Below are 17,020 nucleotides of genomic sequence, written 5' to 3'. Positions count from 1 at the left end.
TATGACGCATCACGCGGCTACGCGATACGTCACGATGTTGTTTTCGTTCGCGGGAATAGCGCTAACGGGACGCTCCCCGGTACGCACCCCGGGGCGCGCCGTAACATTGCGCTTACCCGTGCGTTCACCGGTACGCGCCCCGGGAGCGCACCAGGCAAAAAATATTTAAAAAAAAAAAATTACATATTTATACAATATAAAATTCATTATAAAAAATAATATTTCATACCTATAGAGATTTGCTATTAAAAAACCGATGAAATTCACTGAAAAAACCATAGGTTTCACACCAGTTATAGTTAGGAATTAGCATTTCAAAAACCTATTAAATTCACTGAAAAAAACATAGGTTTCACACCAGTTATAGTTAGCTGGAAATTTTACTGGCATAAAACCAATGAAATTCCCACGTTATAGTTAGTTGGACTCACTATAACTTGCGCGTGCAATGCACTGCTGGTGACGTCACATATTACATCACTCATGACATGGTCAGTGACATCACTCATGACATCACTGATGACACCATCCAGTGAATGTGTGTCTTTCTGAAAAATAAATAATAGTGAGTAATGTTTAAATATTTAAATATATGTATTAATGTTTCACTTTGTGTATAAGTGGCTGCATGGGTTGGTGAGTAGCTACATGTGTAGGTATATGGGTTATTAGATGTTTTTCTTAGTATCAGTATAAGTGTTTGTATAGTTTGGTGGGGGTATTACTTAGCACATAGATGCATGAATGACTGACTCTCTGTTTGTATGTGTTTTGAATATAGCACATGTGCAGGACTGTATGGGTGGATGAGTGTGTATATGTGTATGTTAGTGAGTGAATGACTGTCTCACTAGTGTCTTTATCAGTAACTACATATGTTTTAATGTAGTATATGTGAATTTTGATGTATATAAGTGAGTATATGTGAGAGTAAGGGATTGTAAGAGTTCCTGTTTAAATAAGTATGTGTTTCTATAAGTGATTGTTTAAGAGAGTAAGTATGTGTAACGTTCCTTAGAAGTAAGGTGGTAGTGTGTGTATAGCTGTATATGCAAATAAATGGATGTTCAATAGTTTATTTGCATGTGTGAGTATGTGTGAGAGTATCTTTTGGATGACTGTCGGTGTGTAACAGGATGTATAGGTGTATCACTACATATGATGAGTGACTACATAGAACTGTTGGTGAATGAGTGGATGTGTATATAGATGGTGGAATTACTGAATTGGTTGTTGTAACTGGTATGGGTATCTCCATTTTTTGAAAATGTTAGTTTCTATTTTTGAATTTGTGTTTCAAGGATTACATTACAGTGAAAGGAGGTCTGTCACTCTGTCACAAGGATGGTGTCATCAGTGATGTCATGAGTGATGTCACTGACCATGTCATGAGTGATGTAATATGTGACGTCATCAGCAGTGCATTGCACGCGCAAGTTATAGTGAGTCCAACTAACTATAACGTGGGAATTTCATTGGTGTTATGCCAGTAAAATTTCCAGCTAACTATAACTGGTGTGAAACCTATGGTTTTTTACAGTGAATTTAATAGGTTTTTTAAATGCTAATTCCTAACTATAACTGGTGTGAAACCTATGGTTTTTTCAGTGAATATATATATATATATATATATATATATATATATATATATATATATAAAACACATGCTCAGGGCTTGTACTGCAACCAAAATGTTTCTCCACAGAGACGTTGCACACAACCTTTTCGCTAACTCATCCATTATACAGCTGAAAATCTGCCTTCCTCAGAACTTGGGACCTTTAAGTCCCCAGACTTCATATTAATGCTCTGGCTTCCCACTCTGAACATTAGAACCATCCATCTGGATCCAGTGCTGAAGACTAACTGTACTGTGGCCACCAGCAAACATCAGTGCGGTTGTCTAGAGAAGAATATTTGCTCTTTTTTTATTGGAGTGTCAACTATTAACTTTTATATTACTGAAGTTCATGACCTTCCGCTTACATTTTTTAATATTTTTAAATACAACAAAATTCATTAAAAAAGGTTTCATGTTTAATGTTTAAATCCAGTATAACTACTTTGTACAAAAATCAAATTGCAACTTTCAGTCCTAACTTAAAAAAAGTCAAAACACTTCTGTTATTTATTTTATTGCAAGGGTTTTAAGTAATCATGCAAATAAAATTCTTATCTTATCTTACATACTCAGGGGGACAATGCAGTGACAAACGTATGTACAGAAAATATGTGTGTGTGTATATATATATAGGGAAAGGAGTTGGCCTAATGGCTAGAGCTGTTGACCTCGAATCTGGGAAACCGGGTTCGAGTCTCGGCAATGACGCTGAACATCTTGTGATTCTGGGCAAATTACTTAATCTCCCTGTGCCTAAAAAAAATGAATGTGTCCTCATGTAATGCAACTGGTGCTATGTAGAGCGCTCTGATACTCGATTCTGGGTCAAGTTCGCGCTATATAAAACTCTGTAAAAATACAAACAAAAAAAAACACCCACACCCTGTCCCATCACAAGACAAAGGCCGGCTGCACAGTGCCGCCATTACAAACAACGCCACTTGGACATTTTATTTGCAGGTGGCGCCAGGGTCTGGGGTGGTGAAGCAAAGCGGAAACGCCAACACAAGCTGCTCCGAACTTGACCCGTCTGCGGGATCCTTATCTCAGGCCTCAACTGCCTCTGAGCTCAGGAAACGGCGGCTGAGGGAGGGGACAGCAGGCTAAAAATGGAGAAAGAACCTGCACGAAATTCACCGGCACATCCTCAGATTGCAGACCGATAGCTTGTTGGCCCGGGTATGCAGGGAAACTGTTGACCGTAGAAATGACAGCGGCATTCATACCAACCAGCACTTGCACCAATCTACCACCCCACCACCCCACCTACTCTCATACCCGCAGCATTCCCACACTCCAAGACAGACCACCACATCCACCTCTTCACAAGCACCTTTCTGGCAGTCATTTATTTATAGGCGTCTGTGGGAGAAATGTGCTGCAGCACAGTAGGCATCAGACCAATGCTTTTACCCTTAGAATTGGTAGTTAAGCACCTTCTGTAGGGCCTCTGTTGAGGGATTCCTTGACTAGGTGTAGCATAGATGGGTGCACGAAATGTCTTCGAGAAACAAGAAATAACAAAAGCAAAGCGTTCCATAAACACCGGTAAAACACTGTTTCAGTTGTTTTTTTACTGCGCGAAAACGAGTAACCACTGAAAAGCACAGAATTTACCAAAAATAGAAACTGAAAACAGGAAAGCCTAATTATATTATAAGGTATAAACAATATTAAAATCCTACTATTGCCTATGTGTAAACATTCAAAAATGAAAAGGTGCAACTGACCGTTTCCTGTACATGTTCTTATTGTCAAAACATCAGAACACGCCAATTCATATTAAATTGCATATGAAATCAAATATACAAAAGCGAAGAAATTCTCAATGCATTTCGGTTTATAGAAACCCTTCCTCAGGGGTACTTTCACTTCAATAATGCGATGTTGGAATTCAGTTCTTTCCATGTGGAACTACAACAAATGTCCAAAATATACAGAGATGTCACAAAATGTACGAAGATGAAACAATGACATGATGACGCTAGAATTTGCACATTGTCAGTGACGCTAGTGAGGAGAGGAGGAAAGAGACAGTAAGTGAAAAGTAGAAACTGCTAGATGCCCCAAGAAACAATACCTGCGGTGGCCGACTCAAACAATCATACCCTGCGTAAGCGGAGAGTGATGAAGCGTAATTCAAAAAGCGTTACCCTGACATAATGTTTGGCAAGGGTGTGCACCAAGTTCAATGATATGTGCCAGCAACATGGTTCATTAGAAGATCAGACAACACCTCATCCGAGGAAAGTGTTGCTACGGATCAGGATTTAACACTACAGAGACCACCGGCACCCACTAACAGAACATTAACAGAGGAAACAGCAACCACTTCGACTGATAAACCGTCTTTTTTGGCCGAGGGCCAATCCTCAAACTTACCACCGAAAAAAACAGTTCAACTAAAAGAAAGTATGCCGGAGGGGACAAACCAAAAAAAGAAACAGAAAGCGGCAGACCACAGAGGAATCCCAAGAAACCAACCTAGTGATGAACATCTCTAAAAAAACGTCAGCATCGAAGAATTACGAGTATTGAACAAAGGGACTTCGTTTGTTCCCACATTTACCTCCAACGCTCTTGAGACAGAAATTGCCTTGTTTCAATTCATGTGGCGCTTAAGATTGAAATGGTTCTTCAGTACAATAGAGCATCTAGATTCAACCAAACCACCAGAGATTTTTCGCCCTAAAAGCAAATTTATGGCTCCTACATCTCACAAGAGCCTAGACAACTTTGAAACGTTGGTAAAAAAGGATTTAGGAAAGATCAAATACAACAGACTCCAATACACGTACCTAACAAAGAAGGAGCTATGGATTCTCAACGCTTTGAGACAAGACACTAACATAATTTTTCAACCAGCAGACAAAGGTGGAGCGCTTGTGGCTATAGACTGGGAGTTCTATGAGCAAAGTGTGCCTCAGCATTTTAACAACAAGCAAACATACATAAGGTTGGAGACAGACCCGACAAAGGAATTTATGGAGTTATTGGAATCTATTTTAACTAATTCAGAAGAAACTGGGTTGATCAACACCAACACTAGAAAATTCTTACAGGCTTCAACACCCAAAATTCCACATATTTACATATTACCAACGATACACAAACACGCAACCAATCCGCCATTTTGTCCAATAGTAGCCATCTGCGGGTCGATACACAAACCTATTGGACAATTTGTGGATCACCATCTACACCTATTGGTACAAAGTTGGGGGACATATGTAAAGGACACCACTGACTGTCTCCTTAAACTTGAAGCATTCTTCACCATTTTAAGGACCAAATCTTACTCGGCACCATAGACGTCCTCGCTCTATACACTTCAATAGCTCATAAAGAGGGTTTAGAGGCCATGGAATGGAGATAACTCAATAGCTCTATGGAAGAAGACAAAGGTGTATTTTTACTGGAGTTACTGCACTTCTCATTATATCACAGCTATTTTGCTTGGAAGGAGAATTTTTATTTACAAAAAACAGGCACGTCTATGGGATTTCCAGGAGCACCATCGTATGCGAATACCTTTATGGCCTACTTTGAGGAAACACACATCCTGCACAATCCAAGGTGGCAAGAGAACATCATCGCATACATGAGTTACATAGATGATGTATTAGTCATTTGGAAAGGAAATCAAGACACTTTGGAAAACTGTATACGAAAATTGAACATGTGTAACCCAAGGATACAGTTCATACATAACATTCAGCCAGAACGGATCCTGTTTTTAGATATTGAGATTCAAAAGACATAGTCTATAGAATGTTAACAATGCACTCCATTACTCCAGTGCTCACCCGACTTCTCTTAAAAATCCCAGTTGACCAGAATCAAAAGAATTACATCTGAACCTGAACAATGTGAAAACCTCATGAAGGAACAACTGGAGAGGTATAGGGCGAGAGGATACCAGGAGGAGGTACTACAGGAAGCAAAATCAAAGGTTGAAGAAAAAAATCGGAATGACCTACTCAACCATTCGGAGAGAGCTAAAGGCCAACGGGAAGTATTTGTTCTCAAGCATTCCACAGTTGCCTCTAAGATCAAAAGAATAATAGAAAATCGATGGGAGATCATTGAGCAAGAACAAGACTTCTTTACCATATTCAAAGACAAACCTCTATTTGCTCACAACCGTTCTAAGAACTTAAGAGAATACCTAAAAGTCAAGCCCATGGTTAGAACCACAAATCACACCGGGATAAGAATATGTTGGAGCTGTGGCCAATGCAATAACACCATTCCTGGCAATAATTTTACACATCCCCACACAGGTAACAAAATCATGTCATGTTGCGACATACATCGGATTGTAACACAGAGGGAGTAATTTACGCCATTCAATGCCCCTGTGGGCTTGTCTATGTGGGGAGAACTTCTAGGAAAATCAAAACTAAAATCATTGAAAACAAGACCATGATTCGACCAAAAATTTTAACTCTTGTTTAGCCAAACACTGGGTGAGCAGATCACATACCATTCCACAAATCAGGTTCACTATCCTTGAGAAAGTCGAGCAGGTTCAAAGGTTGGTTTTTAACACATCTCTGGCACGCAGAGAAACTTTTTGGATAAATTACTTCGGAACCATAATTCCGGGGGGGGGGGGGGTCTCAATGGCCACTACGAATTACTATGTTTTTTGTAACCCTCATGACATGATTATATCTTGCCTTTTACTGTTTTGAGCATTTAGTTAATGCTTCGTATATGCGTCTGTAAAGAATTTGCACAGCTACATTATCTGATTCATTAATGTTCATTGTATCTCACCCCACCATGGGTTACTGCGCTGTCTTTTGGTTTTTTACATGGGTCGTCAAAGTGCTTTTTACTTTCTATTTCTATCAGGCACTTCCCTTTGTATGACTTTTTTGCTTAAGTAGCATTCTTTGTGGCAAGCTTTTTGATGTACTTGTAAGCGTGGAGGTTAGCACCCACATTTGTGTTCAATAAAGTTTTTGGATCGCACTGAGCTCGAAAGTGGTCTTGAGGTTGATATTCCTTTAAATAGCACGCACGAATTCACGTACGGCATGACTCTAGTGTAATGCGAGCGGTGGCGTTTCGGTGTTCGGTTGTTTAATATTTTCGGTAAGCTCCACATCATAAGATTCTTGCACGTTTAGATATGTTGCAGTTTTCTATCACCACTTTCTAATGAAAGATTAATGTATAAAGCAGACATTTCACTTTTGTCATTTCAGTTACTACCAACGTTGACACTGAGACCGGTAAGCTTGTGTTTTTCTTTTTGCTTTCAGCTTACGTTTCACGCTTCACAGCAGCAAGTATGTTCATGGTAGATTATGTTTCATTGTAGTGACAGTGAAACCGTAATTGGTACTCAAGTCGCTAATACCCGAGTGATGCCTAGCACACTTATCCTTGTTATCACTTCACGAAACTCGGCGGAGGTTCCGTGGTAAGCCCTAACTGTGTTTACCTTATAGTAAATTTCCACATTCAGCACCAGGGGCCTCATTTATGAGGCTATGCGTCACTTTTACGCCGCTGGTGCGTCACTTTTTGTGACGCACCAGTGGCGTAAAAAATGCGCCTTGTTGCGCCATATTTACAAAGTGACGCATCTAGGTAGATGCGTCACTTTGTAAACCCCTGCGCCACATTATACCTGCGCCAGGTATAATGTATGCAAGGGTGCGTATTGACACAAGAATTGCTCGTAGAAGTGACGCAGTGAAATCTATGTGACTTTACTGCACCACTTCTAGGACACAAATGCGTCAATTTCTTACGCCTGCCTCACAGCAGGCATAAGACTGACGCAGGCCCTTTCACATGGGGCTTGCCCCATGTGAAAGGACACATTGCTGGAGTTGCGTCACTTTTGTGACACACTCCAGCAATGCGTCACTTTTGCGCCTACAGATACGTCAGAAATACTGACGTATCTGTAACTCCTTGCGTCATGATACGTCATACTGTAAATATGATGCATAAATGGTGTCGCAAGGAGGGCGCAGTGAAAAGTGACGCATCGCTGCTTTCATGCAGCGATGCGTCACTTTTCATAAATGAGGCCCCAGTTCTTTAAGTTTTCACGTTGCACTCCCTAACTTCTGTTTTTTCTGCTAGAACTGGGAGACCCTCTGTTACTGCGTGGGTATGTGTTTGCCTACGAAACACACAGCATGACGCCTTTTACTCTTAGGTTTACACCTTGCATGTTGCTGGCACATATCATTGAACCTGGTGCACACCGAACATTATGTCAGGGTAACGCTTTTTGAATTACGCTTCATCACTCTCTGGTTACGCAGGGTATGATTGTTTGAGTCGACCACTGCAGGTATTGTTTCTTGGGGCATCTAGCAGTTTCTACTTTTCACTTACTGTCTCTTTCCTCCTCTCCAATGTGCAAATTCTAACATCATCATGTCATTATTTATTTATTTATTAACAGTTTTCTATAGCGCGTACAAGACCCGTAGGTATCAGAGCGCTTAACATCGCATGGCATGAGTTGAAACAACAATGTGTAGAAGTCAACAAGATCTAGCAACAAAAAAACTAAATTGGTATTACTTTAGACCTAGTCTATAAGTATCTAATATACTGTTTTCATTTAAGGCTCTTCCAGTTCCATTCCTATGGTGAATTTCTAGCGATCGCCCCATAATAAGTCTTAACTTAACTATGTCGTTCCTATGGGAGGAACTTACTCATAAGAAAGAGCTTAATTTCCCTCTTAAATATGATAGAGTTTGTGATTTTTCTGATGTTAGCGGGAAGGGAGTTCCAAATTCTGGGGGCTACGCCGGAAAATGACCTCTCATATGTTCTTTTCTTCTTGAAGATTGGTGGTCTCTAGAGTAGGTAATTTGCCCGCGGCTGGTCTATTTCTTCCTGCAATTTCTATTTTGTTGGCAAGATATCTAGGTGTGTTGTGATGAATCGCTTTATGAGTGATACATGCTATTTTCAACTGTACTCTAGCTTCATATGGTAGCCAGTTTAAAGCTTTCAGGTGAGGGGATATATGGTCAAATTTCCTCGATCCTGTAATAAGTCTTGCTGCTGCATTGAGGCAGGCTTTTAGGGGTGCTGTAGAGATTTTTGGAAGTCCTGCTAGCGTTGTACATCCATATTTGATCCGTGATATAACCAGTGATTGCACAGCTAGTTTTAAGTCAGTTTCCGATAGAAAACATTTCATTTTTCTCAAATAGTTCAAGTGGAAACGTGCGTTTTTTGCCATTGTTTTGATATGAGTTTTCATATCAAGGTTCTCATCCAATGTGATTCCGAGTGATTTCGCCGAATCAACTAGGGTAGGGATGCAATTTAACGCTGTGATCATTTTGGACCATTCCTTCACTACGGATTGATTCTTTTGTGGTGTGATAAGTAAGAATTCTGTTTTGTTCGCGTTTAGCTTGAGATGGTTGTTGGTTAGCCATTTTAGCAATATTTTGAGGGCTTCATTCATTGTGGTAATGTCTTCCAGGTTCGAAATCTTGATGTAAAGTTGCGTGTCGTCCGCATACATGTGGTATGATATTTTTGATTTCTTCAGAATTTCTTTAAGCGGTTCAATGTACAAGTTATATAAAAGAACAATTCCCTTGGGTAAGGTCATTCACATAAACACCATAAGTGAAGAATAACAGTAACTATAACAACTAAATAAAGGTTAAAAAAATTTCACATTTTATTGTATACAATAAGGTTAAAAAAGCAGAACACAAGATTAACTGCTAGACACAAATTAAAACATGATAAAAATAACATTCCATTTCAATATTGACCAGCAATATTGCTGAAAGACAGAAACAACAGTAAGACATACAAATTATGCAATACACGGTATGTGTTCTAATGTTCTTTTTGGAACAGCGGTGTTGTGCAGATAGAATATTATTCTGTCAACAGCGATGCATGAACCATGAATCACACTGTACTGGGGCGTCGACGCGTTTCGGTGGTTGATTGAAATTATTATCCACCTTTATCAAGACAAAAATTTCTATTTCTGTCGTACTTTACAGATTTTCCTCTATGATGTGGGTGTTGATGTAGAGTGTTAGTGCGGTCATCCTCTGTAGGGGCGTTCTTGCTTAGGTCGTGGTTATTCGTAAATGGTTTTCAAGCTTTGATTTTAGTAAAAAGCCCTTGTCTTGGGTTTGTTTGTGGTTTGTAGCACGGTTGGTCGAATTTGGTGTCAGATAGCGATCCTTCTGCCCTTATTTAAAATGACTTCTATTCTAGTGAAGGTTTTGAGTCAGCCTGTTGCGTGAGATAGCAAGGTAATGCCCAACTTTCTTGATGTGTAACGCTTTATATTCAAACGCGTTGCATCTGACCAGAGGCGCCTAAGTCTTGCCCCAGAGACGTGAGTAATGATTCCCTCTACGTCTGCTGTCGGCTGCACGCTTCTCTGGTCATTTCCATTGAATGTACAAGTTAAACAATGAAGGAGATAACGTGGATCCTTGTGGAACTCCGATTGTGTTTGGGCAAGAACGAGAAAGCGATTGGTTTACTAGGAATCTCTGAGTTCTGTTCTGTAAGAATGATTCGAACCATTTCAGTACAATGGCAGATATTCCCATCCTGTCATGAAGTCTGTTCAGTAAATTTTCGTGATTAACTGTGTCAAATGCTGATGACAAGTCTAGGAGGATGAGTAGACAAGATTGATTGCGATCTAGTGCTTGAAGTGCATCATCGACAATGAGTAGGATAGCTGTTTCCGTGCTGTGATCAGCTCTGAATCCCGATTGACAGTCATCTAGCAGTGAGAAGTTGTCGATATGTCTGCTCAGCTGATTCTGTACACATTTCTCTATCAATTTGGCCAGAAAAGGGATGTTGGTCACTGGGCGATAGTTGTTTGGATCTGTTGGGTCGACTGTGGGTTTTTTGATGATCGGGACCACTTGTCCAGCCTTCAGGCTTTTTGGGAGGACCCCCTGGGAGAGTGAGGCGTTTATAATTTCTGTCCATATTGGGATCAAAGTATGGCTGATTTCTTTTAGGCATTTCGATGGTAATGGGTCGTTATTATGGTTGTTGGGTTTAGTGGTCACTAGTGTTTTAACAATCTCATTGTGGTTCAATAATTTGAATGAGTCCCAGTGTGCTCTGTTTTTAGTCGTCTTGTCCGCATGATTTGGATCAGCTTGTGATGGTGGTGTATTGTCATTGATGTTATCTGCAGCAATCTTAAGTTCTTCTTCCAACTTGTTGGCTTTGTTAGCGAAAAAGGTAGAGAATTCTTCACAACTTAGTTGCGTTTTGGTGACCTCTTGGACAGATTTTGCCATCTTGTTTGATTGCTGTTTTATGATTTCAAACAATTTTCGTGTTCTGTTTTTAGCGTTATCCAATTCTGTTCTAATAAATTCCTTTTTTGTGTTGGTGATCCTCTTGTTATATTCGCTTCTGATTTTTCTGAGCGATTTCAGTTCAGGGGAAGATGGGTGTTGTCTCCATTTTCTTTCAGTGCGTCTCAAATTACGTCTTTCTTCATTCAATATTCCATTAAACCATGGGTTTTTAATCTTTTCCGTTACTGTTTTCAATTTGAGTGGTATGGTGGCATTGACTATTTCCGTTACTGAGGTATTGTAATGGTTCGTTAGGTCGTTCACCTTTTTCATGTTGGCAGGTGGGTTTAAGTCTCTCTTGCAGCTTTCAATTAGAAGATCCATATTTGAGTCTCTGGTATCTCGTATCCATCTTTTCATTTTGTTAGTATGAATGTTTTTTATCTTCTCCCGCGATGGTATTAGGAAGGTTATGGCGTGGTGGTCTGACCAGTCGCAAGGTTTTGTGGAGAGCATTGAGATGTCATTATTCTTTGAGATGATCCAGTCCAATGTTGCTCCTTTCTAGAGTGTTGGTTGAAGACAAGCTTGGGATAGATTTAGATCGGCTAGGAAGTCTTTAAGGGCATTGACCTGTTTGTCGTTGTTGTCGTTCCAGTGTAGATTGAAGTCACCTAAAAATATATGATTAATGTCGGTGTTGGCGTTGGCAGTGATGATCTCCATCAGTTGGTCAATGAAGTTCACATTGTTTCCTGGTGGGTGATATATGGCATGTAAGTTGCAAATCTGTTTATTTGCCGATCTTACATTGAGCCCTAGGTATTCGCATGATTCGAGGGGGTCGGATTGAAATTGGCCGACTTCTAAGTTCGATCTGTGGATACAGGCAATACCACCCCCTGTCTTTTTCTGTCTGTCCAATCTCAATATGTTATAGTGTGGGGGCACCAGAAGGTCCAAGACTGGGGACGAGGATTCAGATAGCCAGGTTTCGGTAAGGATTGTTATGTCTATTTCCTGATTGATGATGATGTCAGCTATGTCAGAGGCATGCTTCGCTGCGGATCGACAATTGAGCAATAGACATTTTAAAGATTCCTCCGTTCTGGTTGTGATCACGTTTAATGGATCAGTGGTTAGATGGATTTGTTGTAAGTTGTTGAGATTTAGTTTCCTCTCATTCCTCGTAGCTGTTCTGTTGACGTCTATCGGTACACTTTTGATTTCCTGCGCCTTCCTGGGGTCTGATGTCTCGTATTCTCAGAGTAGAAATAGTATGTCCTCTTCAGTTAAATAATTTTGATTCCTATCCGGTCTGTTTTGTCTGTTTGATACTGGCATCGATCTTTTGTTGTTGATATCGAATGCTGTGTTTACTAGCTCTCTGATGCGTTCTACTTCGTTGTGAGTATTTTCTGTGATAGCACATAGATTCTCTATCCCTTTCATAGCGTTTTTCATTTCCTGTGATAGGTTGCTAATTTGTGTATGGATCTCGAAGATTTTACTCATGATCTTCGGTGCCGTAGAGTGAGTACTCTTCAGTATGTTTTGATCTTCACATTTTTTTGTTCCCGCATTTCCGTTCTGAGCAATGTATCAAAGACTTCTTGGTACTTTCCTTTGGTCGATTTTCTCCTTTGTTATTGCTTGCGTCGTTGATCGTTCTATCCAGGTTTGGGGAACCACGTCTGTTGTTATTATTATTTGTATTTCGCGTTCTCTCTAATTCATTCCCGTTTAATATGTTTTCTTTACCGCATATGGCTGCTGGTTGAATGAATTGTTCCTGTGGGCTTCTAGCTGGAGTGCTGTTTAGTTCGTTTTACTGACTGTCTCTGTCTGGGGTAATATTTATAGGGTCGATATCTGATGAGACTAGGTTGTCTGTTGGCATATTCTGGAGTTGTAAAGGCCAAGTGTCTCTTATTTTCTTATCTCTTTTAGGTTTTTGTCGGTCACTGGCCAGGGTAATATTTATAGGGTTACTGTCGGGTGAGACTAGGTCTGTTGACAGAATCTGGAGTTGTAAAGGCCTGGTATCTCTTCATTGCGTACCTTGATCCGGTTCCAAGAGGTCTCTGGTCGGGGTAATATTTGTACTTATAGGAATACTGACGGATGAGACTAAGTTGTCTGTAGACGAATTCTGGAGTTGTAAAGGCCTCACGTCTCTTAGTTGCGTAACTTGATCCTGTTCTTGGTGGTCTCTAGTTATTGAGCTACTACTAGTAGGGTTGTTGTGTGAGGCAGAATCGTCTTCTGTATGAGCCCGGTGTAGTCGAGGGTTCATGTTCTCCATATTACTTTTTAAGGCTGAGAAGATATTCTCGAATTTTTCCAGTTCGTCGTTAGTGGCTTGTATCAATACTATTCCATTCTTGAAGATTGTTATGCAAATGTCCGCTCTGAGGTTAGGTGATGCTCTGGTCATAAATTTTGTTCCATGCGGAATGTTGGTTGTGGAATTAATATATAGCATGTTTGTAAAGGCATTGCGCCATTTCGCCCTTCTCCTAGTGAAGAATATCAAATCTTTCAAGATGATTCCTTTATCCATGCAAAAGGAAGTGTCAGAGATCAATGTGTCTGGGTTTTTCCTCAATAGGTTATGCTTGAATTTTTTGGCTGCATTTTTCAAAAGATAGGTAGGGTATTTTATGATGTATGCATTCCTACCTATTCGTTCCAGGTAGTTGTCCTCCATATTGAGTTGTGTGTTGGCGTACTAAGATTAATTGCCTTTTTCCTGATGGAGTGGGTATTCTCTTTGCATATATTACTGACTCAAAAGTATAATTATAATTATAATTAAATCTGGTAGTAACCTAAAAATATTCTCTTTATTGTAGTAATTAATTAAAGAAACTGATTTAAGGTTCCTCCTCAGGTAGGTATGGGTATTCTTCTTTGCATATGTTACTGGCTCAAAATTATAATTATAATTAAAAATTATAACTGGTAGTATCCTAGTAATATTTTCTTTATTGTAAGCAATTACTTAATTGATTCTGATTTATGGTTCCGCCTCCAGGTAGGTAGTTTCTTCTGGATTCCTCTGATATCAGTGAAAATTTGATAGTTGAGTACTATGTGCTTAAGATGTTTGTGTAGACTTTCCAAGATGTCCGCCGTTTTCATTAACTTTCTTAGCCTGATGTCTTTCTACCTTTTCTATTAGTCTTCTTTCCCTTGTCCTATACTGTTTAAGTCTTAGAAATGGCATTAGTCCTTTTTTAGTTGCTCCTCTATCGTGCCGCCATTTTGGAGAAGTTTATATAGTGATATGCATTGTTTGTTTGACCTAATAGGCAGCAAGAGCTATATTTGCAGATTGAAATGTCCTACGCGGCGGCCATTTTAAAGTCAGGCGCGCCGCTTCGTTGGTTCCTCTTTCCTTATACTTTCAGGGTTAAATATTTGTTTCTTGTTCAAATATAGCCTGCGCTAGGGAGAGCCAGGTCCATCCATCTCTCGGCTCGTGCCTCTGTTCCAGCGCCGCCCCGTCCCCTCTCCTGTCTCTCTCTCTCTCATTGTTTCTTCTTCATACATTTTGTGACATCTCTGTATATTTTGGACTTTTGTTGTAGTTCCACACGTGTTCTGATGTTTTGACAATAAGAACATGAACAGGCAACGGTCAATTTTACCTTTTCATTTTTGAATGTTTACACACGGGCAACAGTTGGATTTTCAATATTGTTTGTACCTTATAATATAATGTTTCTGAAATTTAAATGGGCTATATTGTTTTGATTAACATTGAATGTGTTAAACAGACTGTTAAAAGTTGTTGAAACCGTAAGGACTTAAGCAGTGCATCCCACAGACCTCTGTGATCCCGGGGATTGAAATATGCCATTCCTTTAATTGAACCACACATTGCATTAATTTCCCAATAGTGGTTTCCATGTTTAACTTTCAATGCGCAATAATCTCTTTGCGCTTTTCTTCCAGGATACGGTCCGGGATGGTTCAACACTGTTGTGTTGTTTTAAGGCGGATTTAGTCATTTAAACTCATCTGAGAGGTAAGACCAGATCTTGGCTATTCCAAAAGGTTTTCTTCTTCTTCAGACTAGCACAGTTACCTGACATATGTATACTTATCCTTAGATTCCACTTACCTGAGCCTTCCTGACAAGTGCAGATCTTTCTGGCAGCCCCCACTCAGCGAGGAATGCCAAGGGATACCTCCCACTTGCTGGGTGAGTAATGGGCATTAGTACGTCTACCCCGTAATGTCCGCTAGACCTGAAACACAATTTAATAATCTCTCTCCTCCCTTTCAGGCTGTCTTTTTGTCCTGAAGAAGACCCACAATGGCACCACATTAACACATTATGCAGTCGTGGAAATCTGGAGATATCTATAGTTTTGCAGTTATCATTATATTGGCAATTGAACTATGATTCATGCTGTCAATTGCCATAAGGACAGACATTGTTTTATGAATTTAGCATTCATTATGCAAGTCAAACCTAATAACGCTGAAAAAAGGCTTGAGGTATTTAATCTTCTGTGTTCATTTAATGTAATGATTTTTGAAAATTAAAGTCTGTAAAATTCAAAATTGCTTGTGGCTACAGTTTCAGGAAACACTCGGGCTCGGGCAATGCATTGTATTTTTTCCCCCAAAATTAAAAACAGTTACACGAGTTACCTATAGATTCAAGTGAATGTATCCGACCATCTCTTGTTGGAACTGCTGTAGCGGTGGGAAAACCTTTTTCCCTCACAAACATCATCACACGGGTTTGTACATCTATGAGGTTTTCATTTTCACTCTCTTGGCAATTGGTTATTTTGAGGACAAAATCCGTCACATTTGTAGTTTTCTCCAGATCTGTAGTTACTATATGAAAGTTTTGATCATAATAGCTGGGGAGCGGCTTGATCTCAGATACCTTTAGACCAAATACATCTTCAACCAAAAGTGTGGCTTGTGCGTCACTCAGTGCTGGCTTTCCCACACCATAGGAAGTTTGGGACGGATTGTTTGCGCTTGACATTTTATCTAAAAAAAATAAAATAAACATTTCACAACTGATACTTGGCTAGAACGGCACATTAAGAAGTACCCCAGAGCAAAGTCGCATACATTCATCAAGGTGAAAGCAGAACTTAAACCTTAAAAATATCTTAATGTACTAATAAATATATTTTGCATGATTCATAAACATTATACAATTATAATGTGTGAAGCAGTTGTGTACATGTGGAACACTGTGTGGGCTGAAGGATATCAAACAGCAGCTTCTCCTTCGTTTACATGGTGAATGCTAAGAATTCCAGAAAGGGGTGTGTGGAAACCATTTTTAAGATGATGGTTAGCCCAAGAAAGAGAACAGGACTGAAATTCCCAATCCAAGAAGAGGCTGCGTCTCTGTTGTGAAGTCAGTTCCTGTCCGCATCATACATGAGGAGTTACGTGATATGTTGGAACACATTTGTTCCTTATTTTTTGTTCTGTTCGCCTTCCCTCTGCTTCCACATTTTGACCCAGATTTTTGCTTCTGGTTTTATAGCAATATTCTGATTCTCTTCGCATGGAGTTCCTTCTTAGTTCTTTTTCCTCCTTCCAGGTGCCAGAAGCAGCTTGGTGCCTTGCTGTTTTTCATTAATCCAACCTTGATTTTCAACTAAGAGCTACAAGATGGCTATGATTTATTCTGCAATTCGGGGGTTTCCTCTTCATTCTGAGCCATTTAGATCAACTCGACCCATTTCATGCATATTATTTTGTGAAGGGTGGCACCAGGGCTAATGCGAAGAGTCACCATGCCCTTTGGAAGCCTTGCCCTTAAACAATCAAGAAGACAATATTTAAGACCATTTTAGCATCTGGTCAGTAAGAGCCATTCCGCATTATGAATTAAGCAGGAATGAGGGGAAGTCATTTTGTTCTGACATTCAATTCATTAGACACTTATTTTGCTAAGCCAAGAAGCATGTTCAAAGTAAATGGGATACATGTGAAATAATGAATTTGACAGTGACAAAGACCACGGTCAAGAGATTGATTGCTCAGGATCTAAACAGATGGGTAGGTAAAGCGATAAAACACTTGGGTGTTTCACTCCAGAACAGCCACG

At 39.8% G+C, this 17,020-nt stretch overlaps 1 protein-coding gene across 1 annotated transcript in view; it reads right to left on the bottom strand.

The window, feature by feature from the left end:
* The window catches only part of LOC144826298 (hydroxylysine kinase-like), a 650,942-nt gene extending 635,005 nt beyond the window's left edge, over positions 1 to 15,937 (bottom strand). Inside the window, exon 1 of the mRNA XM_078684643.1 lies at positions 15,589 to 15,937. Coding sequence (XP_078540769.1) covers positions 15,589 to 15,937 — 349 coding nt within the window. The remainder of the gene's footprint in view (positions 1 to 15,588) is intronic.
* Between the last annotated feature and the right edge of the window lie 1,083 nt (positions 15,938 to 17,020).

Source organism: Lissotriton helveticus, chromosome 3_2, assembly GCF_964261635.1.
Source record: "Lissotriton helveticus chromosome 3_2, aLisHel1.1, whole genome shotgun sequence".
NCBI classification, from domain to species: Eukaryota; Metazoa; Chordata; class Amphibia; order Caudata; family Salamandridae; genus Lissotriton; species Lissotriton helveticus.
The sequence above is the reverse complement of the archived record's forward strand: the minus strand, read 5'-3'. Positions and strand labels throughout refer to the sequence as shown.